General features: G+C 42.0%; 1 protein-coding gene across 1 annotated transcript in view; it reads right to left on the reverse strand.

Moving 5' to 3' along the window:
• The window catches only part of SUSD4 (sushi domain containing 4), a gene marked incomplete at its 5' end in the record, with an annotated part of 29,746 nt that continues 17,920 nt past the window's right edge, over positions 1-11,826 (reverse strand). The window contains 4 exons of the mRNA XM_009869826.1: positions 1-643; positions 1,884-2,266; positions 3,865-4,009; positions 5,155-5,346. Coding sequence (XP_009868128.1) covers positions 615-643; positions 1,884-2,266; positions 3,865-4,009; positions 5,155-5,346 — 749 coding nt within the window. The remainder of the gene's footprint in view (positions 644-1,883; positions 2,267-3,864; positions 4,010-5,154; positions 5,347-11,826) is intronic.

Genomic DNA, 11,826 nt, shown 5'->3' on the forward strand with positions numbered 1-11,826 from the left:
TATATTTGCTATCATACATCAAAGTATATAGGAATCCCATCATTTCTGTCATATTTTCTCCAGACATGGTCTGAAACAAAATCACCAAGAACTAAATCAAAAGCTTCCTGTTTATCATAGGAAAGCCAAAGAAGATCTTTCCTCTTTTTTTTTTTTGCATTTCAGTACTAGTATTTTTTTAAACTTGTAAGGATTCTTCATAAACTAGAGGTCCATAGATCATTTAAAGCAGTCTTTATAAGCAAATTTACATACTTTCACATGCTTTTGTGAGGCAGCTAGTATCAAAATCCAATAGCATTTCTTACAGAACCATATGACTTTCTGCGATGCAGATATACATTTCATTTCTAAAAAGCCACAGTTCTTTTTCTGCATCTGCTCTCATCAAATCCCCAGGATTCATTCATAAAACTACGGCTGTTCCAAATGCTGATGCTCTTATCCCTGCTGTGGATTAAGACGTACACCCAATCTGGTGACATCATCGCGTGGAAGATTGATAAGTAGGAAAACACCCCCCCCAAATCCACAGATAGTCTTTTCTATCTCTAAATCCTCATGATTCATGTCACCCAACAGTGCAATGCGATGAAGACACGTTTCTATGCAGGTTAAGGGTCTTCTTCCATCAAAGGAATCTCTAAGGGGAAAAAAGAAATAGCATTGATTGCTAATTGCAACTTCCCTTTATACTTTTGCAAAGTGTTAGTAACAGCAATGCTACAAAAATAGAAATGGACATTGCAAAAATCTGAACAAGACATACGGTGTCACCAATTCTAGACCCGCTTGCGCTCTAACACTGACATGAAAATTAGCCTAAACCCACCTAGATTTTCTATAACAAGTTGGGCCCACAAAAACCTAAATGCAAACATCCTTTCTACTACATTAATCATGGAAACAGCATTCAGAGTAGGCAGAGACATTTACTGGTGTTATAATTTCTCCCTCCTCCTTCTAGCTGTCCTCTTGTGATACCATTAAAAACTAACCCTAACCCTATGAAGCAGGAAGTCTTCCTTCACCCAGATCTTCACCCACACTGAATTTAGGATGCTGGGCTTCATCTCTTCGCCTAGTGACTGTGGAGGGCAGTATCGGAGCTGCTCCTCCGACATGCCTCCAAGGAAAGCTATCTAGTTTCCTTGGCACGCTGAGCAGCAGCCTATGCAGCTCCATTAGAACTCAATGAAATTATATTAATGAATGCACATGCTCAGTTTGAATGCAGATGATCAGATATGGCAATCTCCCTTCTCATACATGCTCCTGTGGGTATGTTCCCCTTACGCTGTGACTCCCCTGCCCATGGCTTAAAGCATACATACTTCAGATGGAACAGTTTGCTGCACGCACAGACACGATGAGTTCATAGAATCAGAATCATAGAATGGCCTAGGCTGGAAGGGACCTTAGAGATCATCTAGTCCAACCTTCCTGTCATGGGCAGGGACGCCACCTCTCGACTAGACCAGGCAACACGGCCAAGAATGAAAACATGATTTGCTTTCCATTCTGAGGAGAAAAATCCTGCTCTTTGCTGTGAAAGCCATGGCATGGGAGGGAGTTGTGAGCGTAGGAGCTGAGGAGCAGATGAACAGCCTGACGCAGGCAAGATGATGGTTGGCTTCACTGCTGTATTGGGTGACATTCTTGGTGATGCCACTGCTGTTACGGGGTCTGGAGAGGAACCTTTGGCCTGGGACTCCAATCCCTTGCACTACAGCTAACAAGGACATATTGCAGGAACGAAGCCCAACGACCGTGGAGTAGTTATGCTTTAAAAAACGTCCAAATTAAGACGTGGATAAAAACATTTTGTCAGTTGGGTTTATTCCTGTTTACGGACTCACCTATTGCACCTATGCAAGACTCACCATCTGCAATATCGATCCGTGGACTCGTGGAGGCGGCCTCGCCGGCAGTGCTATGGGATACGTCAGTTCGATCTGAACCTGGAAGCGCTGCCGCTTCACATGGCAGGGTTGGGTACAAAGTTTGGAGCAGTTCAGAGGAGCCCGACCTACTGTTACAGGTCTCAAATTCGCTAGGCAGTGTGTCTGTAATCCTGGGGCCAGGGTAAGCAGGAGGATTCTGATCTTCTGTCTGCAAAATATGCCCCTGGTCTGTGGTAGCTGAATATCCGGGTGCCAGAGCGTTCAAGCCGCTGCTTACAGCTTCATCATAGGAAGGCAACATGACAGGAACACCATCCACCACCACAAAGTCGGGGTCACCCATGGAGCCTTCCTGGTTGCCTCTATATCAAACACAGACGAGTTATCACAGAGAGCAGGAGCACGTCAGAAACACCTTGGAGCAACGGATGAACTTAAGTAAACACAGTACTTTCTAGTAATGCAAAATGAAGCTACAGGGTCATTAACATTCACAGAAATGTTTGCTTCACGGGTCTGTGAAACTCTGTTCAGGTTGACAGTCAGTTACAATCAGAAAAAATGAAACCAGTAATGTGAAGAACAATTTCAAGAAGAGAAGGAAAACAGGTGCTAGGAAGAGATAAGGAGCACCATTTGCTGTGCACAGTAGGTATCATGGATATAAGATCACAGATGTAGTTCACCAGTCCAGAGTCTTTGAATCCCTGTAAAGATGTGTGATCGAGACTAGCGTTTACAGCCCAAAGAAATGGGCACAGAGATGGCTACTACTGAATGACAGGGCTTTGGTGGCAAGATTTGTGGCCTCCTTCAGGTCTTACTTTCAAAGGATGAAGTCTTCCTTAACCAGTACTAATTTAGTTTCGTTTTTAAGCAAAACATTTCTCTTGATTGGGAGAGTCTGTTAAACCCCAAAGTATCTGTGTAGTAGCAAATTAAATCACAATATAGTCCTAGCAGGAGGGAAGTGGTCCCAGGTACCTTTAGGTACCTCTGAAAAGGAGAGAACAGAAAGTATGGACTATAAAGATAGCCATAGTGCATGTCATTATCCCAGAGACCTTCCTATTCTGTATCTGTATCTGTATCTGTATCTGTACCTGTATCTGTATCTGTATTCGTATCTGTATCTATGCTCGTATATATACATATACACATTACTTATTGAATCTGTACACTTTTATGTACACTTATTTATTTAGCATTAAGGTCAGCAAGTCCTTTCTGCTGCAGCGGCATAGGGACATATTTACTAACAGCTTCTTCCGCCTCCTTTCTGCACGGGGTAGAATAAGGACACAAGAAAAAGCAAGCACAGAAGAGGAGAAGTCACACATCCAAGATCCACAGCAAACTGAGCAGACTGAAAACTAGAAACAAATCTAAACCCAGATACAACATTAGCTTTGCCAAAAATTCAGCACACCTGCCTTTGTTTTTCCATTTTTAAGGTGGTAACAATAATACCCACCTACCTGTCTCGTGAAGAGTGCTGTGAGAATCAATAACAAATGCTCACAGGTGCTCAGTATTTTATGGAGATGAAGATATAAGAGATGTTTATGAATCATGGTGAAAATAATACTTATGAAGGCAAAGCAAATTTTAATATAAATTTGTCCACAGAGAAAAAAGAAATGCTTTCTTTACATTACTAAGCCTATAGTAGTTAAAAAATTAGTTGCCCCAACACTGGAAAATGAGTATTTAAAAATATTGCCAGCTATTTTTACATGCAGAAGCAGCAATTCTCAGTAGCAGAGCTGTAATTACTCCCAAAGCGAGTCTGGCAAGCTTTGCCTTTTATCTTAGTTGCAGAAAGGACAACTGTGGGGTTTCAGGGGTGCCCTTCCACACTGGTGGTTCAGAGACTTCTGCTCTGAGCAGAAGAAGGTATCTGCAAGGCTCACAAGCTGCTCCGTCTCCTCAGCAAAATAAAAAAGAAAACAATACAAACCTTGGAAGGAAATGTGTCTTAAATTTGGTCTGGAACATCCTGGCTAAAATAACCAGTAGCAGTACTAATAAAACGCTAGTAGCAGTAAACGCCACTATCTTCCATGTAGTCAGGAGGGTCTCCTGTGTATTTGGCCAGGTTTGTTCTGTAACAAAAAAGACAATGCAAGAGTTGTGCTTGATTATTACCACTGTCATTTTGTATTAATACTTCAATACTCAAAAATGCCAGTTAGGACAAGACATCTTTTATAAGTATATTGCAAAAATACACAGGAATCCAGTGCCATTTACCAAAAGCAACCTTAACAATAATCAGCCACAGGGGCTGGGCCTGGACTTTTTTATACATGTAATCATGACCTTAGCTTATATACATATAAAAATATCCAGAAGATGCTAAAAAATACATTTAAAGAGCTAATGACTGAAATGGTTTAGGACCATTAAGGATCTTGGAAATGTACTATATTTAATAGCATCTTAAAATCAATGTTCATCACTTAACGATGAAAGAGATGAAGTTCACCAGGCAGGAGAAAAAGACCTGGGGGTTCTGGTGGGCAGCAGGATGACCATGAGCCAGCAATGTGCCCTCGTGGCCAAGAAGGCCAATGGCATCCTGGGGTGTATTAGAAGAGGAGTAGCTAGTAGGTCGAGAGAGGTCCTCCTGCCCCTCTACTCTGCCCTGGTGAGGCCACATCTGGAATATTGTGTCCAGTTCTGGGCCCCTCAGTTCAAGAGAGACAGGGAACTGCTTGAGAGAGTCCAGTGCAGAGCCACAGAGATGATGGAGGGAGTGGAACATCTCCCTTATGAGGAAAGGCTGGAGGAGCTGGGTCTCTTTAGCTTGGAGAAGAGGAGGCTGAGGGGTGACCTCATTAATGTTTATAAATATGTCAAGGGGGAGCGTCAGGAGGACGGAGCCAGGCTCTTTTCAGTGATGTCCAATGATAGGACCAGGGGCAATGGGTACAAGCTGGAACATAGGAGGTACCACAAAAATATTAGGAAAAACTTTTTCACTGTGAGGGTGACAGAGCACTGGCAGAGGCTGCCCAGGGAGGTTGGAGAGTCTCCTTCTCTGGAGACATTCAAAACCTGCCTGGACGCGTTCCTGTGTGACCTACTGTAGGTGATCCTGCTCTGGCAGGGGGGCTGGACTAGATGATCTTTTGAGGTCCCTTCCAACCCCTGACATTCTGTGATTCTGTGGTTACAGACCAACAGATCTGCTCTAATAAAGATGGAGTGTAAGAGGACAGGAGTCATGCCATTGCTGCTCCCTCACCTGTTTTGACACAGTATACTTGGTAGGAGGGGAACCACTCTCCGTACTGGCAGGTGATGTACTTGTAGTCATTGGTGAGGGTATAACCAGGATCACAGTAAAACTCCACCACCGTCCCGTGGTTGTAACGTTCACAAGGCCGTGGGTGGCAGATGTAGTCTCCATGACTCACCATTGGAGGTAGTGGGCAAACTTGGGCAAATAAGCAGAAAGAAAAGGAGAAAGACATTAATGGCAGCAATACACAGCTGGGTAGCTTCAGGGTATCAAAAAGCACAGGGCCTGCTTCAGGCTCCCTCCTCTGGGAGAGGAGAAGGGCGAGAGGAGGACAAAAGGGGACCATTATGCCTTTAACATGGCTCTATGGGGATGGAGGGGGAGAGAAGAATCTCTCTCCTTATGAAGCACCTCGAATTCTGCTGTGACGTCCTATTTTTTGTTTCATTAACATAATTAAGCAGCTTTATGCACTAATTAAGTTCCTAAATATTCACTTTTAAGAATAAATTTCCCATCTACTCTGCTGCAAGAGACACACAGCACACAATGTTGCTTAAGCACTTACAGCCTGTACCGCTGTAATATTATTAAGTTGAGCTTAAACTCTGCCGGCGTTATTTGGGTTTTGTTATCTCTGAACAGCCTGACTGATCTCAGTGGGACCACTGGTGGAGTGAGGTCTTAAATAAAACAGAAGCTGAGCCTGTGTTAATTAAGTACAGTGGTTTACATAAGGTTAAGTAAATAAGACACAACTGCAATATAAACATGTGGAACTTTTATTGTGGGCCCTGAAACAAAAAAGAAAAGCCCTCTCACATGGGCAGATGAACTCAATGCAGAACTAGGGGAGCACTCCCTAGGAATCAGCAGCAGGGAAAGCGGCTCGCAAGCAGTATTTTTATGAGAGGAAACTTTTCCACTGAGTAAGCGTTAGTTGATTACTATTTTCTTAAGTGCTGCTAAGGCAGAGGAAAAAAAAAACCTTACAAAGTGTAATGATGTCTCAAATGGCTACATACTGACCCCAAAAATGCTTAAATTACTGGATGGCTTGGTTTATTTCCCTTCAGAGGCAGTAACTAACTGGCTCAGTGCCCCATCTACAGGCTGTTCACTCCACTTCATGCCTCCCTCATGCAGGCAAGACCTACTGCATTGATTTAAATAATGAAAATGCCATCTCTTGGAAGAAGAATCTTCCCAGAAATTACAATTCAGCTGCTTCTCTCTGTGAATCTTGTTACATGAATAATGCATTTCATAAAAAAATACACAAGATATTAAATGAGTCTTCAAGAGAGGCTGATTACAATGTGCAGCAATGTCTATTCGCCATCCCCTGGAGACATGGTTTTGTTTGCATTTTCACTGGCAAGGCTTAATAATAACTTGAAATCAGAGCAAGTAATTCACATAAAAATTCACATCCTCAGTACTCTGCATACCTTCCAAAGTCTCTGGGCCCATGAGGAAGAGGAATGCTTTATTGGGAAGTCAACTCAAGATTGAAAACAATTTTCTTAAGGCTAGGGCAAAGGTGTCAGACTGAAACAGTAGGAAAACACATTTTGTCCACATCAGGGATCATTCCTCTATTAAAAAGAAAATGATCAGTGAAAGCAAGGATTCTAGCCTACCATAAGGAAACCTTGTATATTTTTATATTTTTATTTTATTATCTATGCTTAGAGCATGAGAAAAAAAGAAGACAGCAATTTAAGCTTCTTTGAAACTGAGTTTTGCCAAGCTATTGCAGGCTGCAAGAGATGCCCAGCACCTTTCTAGCAATAAGCAAGTAGAGCACATATCACAAAGAGCAACACTCAGAAAAACAAATTTTCTTCTCTACCTGCTGCCTCATCCCACAGCAGCCTGCTGAATAAAAAAAGCCCCAAAGTTGGTGTCCCAGCAATGTGGACCAGCTCTGGAATGTCACATTTCCAGGCAGCTTAAAAACAGTGTCCTGTGGGGACAACCCAGATATGGAGCTGTCAGTCTGTTTACGAATGGAGGTGTATTTTATAAAACCCCCAAACAAGAGCATCACTCCTTGTGTAGAGTATGACCCCAGTGCTAAAAAGAAGTGCCACTCCTTCCTCTGTATTTCAAGGGAAATGCTCATGTATTGGTGCTGCCTGAAATCTTCTCAAACAATGCACTGCCGAGTATTAGTCATGAATTCGAGTCAAGTTTTAAGCAGTCATACTCGCCAACATCTCTTGCATTAAACACTCTTAAAACTAGCAGATGCAATGGAGTGGGTTTGAGACTGAGGGCATTCAGTGCTTTATTCTTACGTCAGCTGGACTGTCAGAGTCAGGGGTTCTCACCCACTTGGGGTATCCCTTACCACTCCCCTGCGAACTTTACGTTCATCCAGTTTCAGGACCCCTCAACATTTGCATGGGCAAACTGGCCCTAAGGTACCATCAGTAGTGCTCAGGTTCTTTTCCAGATCAAGTCAAATGAGATACAACACAAGCAACCAAAGATGAACTTGCTCTGGGCAGTTAGTCATACACTCAGTCCCTTTCTCAACTTGCTCCACTCTCGTGGTCATCCCGGCCCAAGTCAGTGGAAGGACAGCTTTAATCTTAATCATAGCAAAGCAAAATTGTGAAGGTCTGGGGTGCCACTGAACACTCTTGGCTCCCAAAGACAGAAGGTTTGTAGTGCAGAGCTAGTTGTATTACAGGGTCAGATCCCTTATTTATGCTGGATACAAGTGTATGACACTGGTTACATAGATTAAAAGAATGTGCCAGATCAAATACTGAGGAAAACTCAAGCAGCAAACCTAAGCCCACTGAAGTTTTCTAGGAAAGTTAAAATTCTAGCATTCCCACTGACCAACCTTAATTTTTTTTTGGAAATTACAGGCCGTGGATTTCAGGCAAATGCATCAAACTCACAGAATGGAAACAGCCACAAAGTGATTAATATTAAAGTGTGTCTGACAAAGGCATTTTCACTGTCTAAGCTGACAGCAGTTTGAATGATAAACAAGCATAGAAACAAGTGAATTCTGCTTCAGGAAGTTCTCAGAGCTTAAAAAAAACCCCTAGATTCTGTTTTTAAACATGACACCAAATCTTTACTAGCAATGGCTTTCAGCATCTCCACTTTATAAGGCTTATGAGACTTTAATGCACTAATTACAACATCCAGCATGGATAATCCAGTAGTATCTTCTGACAATCAACATGAAAAGACGCTATGTCCTTAACTTTGGAGTTTGTCAGAGGTATGGACACAATTCAGGCACTGTCTGCCAGCAATTCTGCAGCACGTGACCCTGGCTTTCTGGATCTGTCTTTGTAGAGCAATTGGGCACAGACTGTAAGGGGACTTACAGGAACTTTACAGCTCCACACTCTCAGCTGAAAAGGTGAATCGTTCATCACAAAGAAAGACCAAGCGTGTTTTTATGGCAAACAAATTCCTTCCAGGATGCTCAAGACGCCTGCTACTCAAGGAAGTTGAACGAAGGAACTCCTGACTGGATTCGATGGGCTTCCCCGCCTGCTCTTAGGAGCTGCTGGAGCTCAGGGCTCTCCTCTGAGATCAGCTACGGGCTTTCTGTTCTGGCTGATTTTAATGACAGATTAGTGCTCTCAGAAGAGCTTAGAACCCAGGGAGCCAAGCCTTGTGTTACAAATGCTGTCACATGCTGGCTTGGAGCAGAGGCAAAGACAGGTCTTGCCCCATGGCGTGACCCCTCCATCGCAGCCTCTACAGTGCAAGAGCTGCATCCCTTGGACCAGGGTCACAGCGAGGGTGACACAGGCTGTGTGCGCTTACTGCCCACACACTGGAGGAATAAACAGGTATCAGTTAGTAATTTTTCCTACCCGTTACGGTCAAGAAGCCTTTTTAAACTCTGCCCAGAGGATGCTGCAGTAATTCTGTACTGTTGACACTGGAACTGTATGAGGAAGGCAAGATTTTTGGCATTAGCATATTCTCAATTAGCATTGGTGGCACAGAATAAAGCTGCCATGTCACTCTTTAAAAGCCACTGGTAGGGAGATGACAGTGGAGTTACAGATGTTTACAGTGCTCAAAACTCACCTTTTAGTCAATCAGTTTGATGGCTATTTGGTTTAGTCTTTTGTCAAAGTAGATGGGAGGTAAATTATTCAGGTTTTGCCCAGCTTTTGTACAGGAGCCAAAAAATAAAAGGAAAAGTGTCTTGAAATATAGGGCATTTATAAAAAAAAAGAAGTAAGAATAAGCACAAAGCTTATTTTCCACTTCTGATTTTTTGCATAGCACGGTTTTTTCTCTAGCTACTAGTCTGCCTTTCATTAGTTGCTTGGTTAGCTGGGTTAGCAGAGAAAAACAGTCTAAGCCCAGCCACTTTCTGTTCAGCACAGGGATGGACAGGCTTAGCGACACTTGCACCTAATGCAAAATAATGCTTCTTCCCAACACACCATGAATACCTGAGTGAGAAAAGATTAAGATGAAACTTCAGGAGAGATAAAAACCTGCCAGTTCCAATGTGCGGGGAAGATGCTGGTGTATCTTGCTAGATAGGAATCAGAGAGGCGGACACTCTGTCTGGTCTGTACACAAAATGTAAGAGAACAAGATCTTCTCCTGACCCTCACTTGTCACTCTTGTGCATATCAGGATGCTAATTAACAGCAGAAATCTGGACACCTCTCATCTGGCTACTGCATTCCAACCAACATTAAATTCAAGCCATGTTTTACTCCATGAGACCGCAGCAGTGTCTGTCCCTGCAGGTCTGACTCTTCCCACCTAGGGAGGCCTGGTTCCCACCTGAAGCTTTACTGGCTGGCTTCTGAGGCTTCAGCAAGGATCCTTTTCCATTTATTGTCTTCACACAAACACATGGCTGGGTACACAGGCTCCACAAATTCTTATTTTTATTTTTTTACAGGAACATCAAAGATGATGTTTGTTCCTTTCCCTGCTTCTTCATGAACACTCTGCTAATAAAACTTGGTTACTTCAGTATCATCAGTCTGCAGACATTCAGAATAAAATACCCAACTCAGAAGCCTTTCTCTCATATTCCTCAGCAATTCCTGTCCAGTTCACCTGACAGACACGGCTATTTCCATGGGTATTACCAGCACATGAATCACACTTGCACTGCCCAGTACAAAGCCCTAATTTCAAGTTCCTCGTCCTCTCACATACACGTAAGAACACATTTTAAGTCCATATGGAGGGGAATGTAATGCCTATATGCTACATTCAGCTGATGGAGCACCGGTATCACAATCTTTCATGAAGGAAAATGTTTCTTTATAGCTATGAGTTTGTAAAAAAACAACAAGAAAAAGATCATAAATCAGCAGTATTCAAAAGAAAGTAGCTGTTAGTTGCAGATTTTTTAAACTCTAAAGACACTATACTGTTTAGAGAATTTACTGATTTATTTGTTAGCCGTAAACAACTCAAGACAAAAAATGGTACACAAAATTGGGTACTCCTAGTGCAGTATCAAAGACGGAAGTGCATGGGGAAAGGAGAAGTAGATGCCCAATAGGAAGGGGAGGCAAAGAAAATTACTTCTGCACTTTAAATAGTAAAAAAAGAGGATTTTTCTATTCTATACTTTGATTTCAACTTATAGTTATGTAAAAAAACCAAGATTATTTTAATTATAAAATCGTAAATCAAAAATTCCACTTAAATTGTCCAGTGTTGTAAGTAGGGTGGAAGAAAAACTGTTGGACTCAACCACTCATATCCAGTTGAATTCTTGAAGAAGAAATTAAGAGGTTTGTAAAATGAAGGAATTAGCAAACCCAGTTACTTTGAAAGAAGCCCTGTCAAAACATCTCAGTCTAGAAGAGCTCCTTAATGAGAATTTATTTCTAATTACACTCTTCAGAAATGTATGCAGAATAGGAAGCATCTAGAGTAACTTTTCATTTATCATGAATATCAGCTTGACAATATCCTAATGACACATTCCTATAACAAATGTGAAGGGAGTCTTAGTGCATATTATAGCTGTACTGGAACAAGTGAGAAAAACTGTGAGGCCACTGAATTAGTATTTTGAAGGTGAAGTCACGCTTTGACGAACTTTTCTGATTACTCATTCCCACAGCAAAACCACGACACCAAGAGTAAAACTAGAATAGAAAGTTTAGTGGAAACAACTAAGTGAGCACTAATACAGAAAATAATTCCTATTAAGCCTGACAGTAGACACGACTTAAAGTAATGACGAGATAAGATGCCTATTTTGAGCTCTGCCACCAAATTTATTTCTTGAAACCCTACAGTAAGAATTTTTTAAAATATTGTATTCTTAGCCAGTAATTTCCAAATTTCTTTCAAACTTACCCTTTCTCAGTTACTTAACCTTCTCAATGCCATTTACATGTTCTCTCCTGAAAGGACACCTAACAGTTAAGGAGCTTCTTCTCGATCAGTCAGCAAGTCAATGTTCAAGCAGCTGGGAACAAACCCCAGGTCTTATGGCTCCAAGCTGCTTGCTCTATCCCTTGACAACCCCCTCGAGCAATTTGGTACCAGTTAAAACAGCGACGTAAACCTTTCAGTGTGCAAACCCTAGGAAGCACTTTTCACCTTCCATGAAGTGTGAAATTAATTGAATAATTAAGTTTTTAATGAAAAGCGGTTTCTCTGGTCTAGTTTTGGCAAATACCATCCTGCTGA

The sequence above is a fragment of the Apaloderma vittatum genome, unplaced genomic scaffold, assembly GCF_000703405.1.
Source record: "Apaloderma vittatum isolate BGI_N311 unplaced genomic scaffold, ASM70340v1 scaffold35325, whole genome shotgun sequence".
Lineage (NCBI taxonomy): Eukaryota > Metazoa > Chordata > Aves > Trogoniformes > Trogonidae > Apaloderma > Apaloderma vittatum.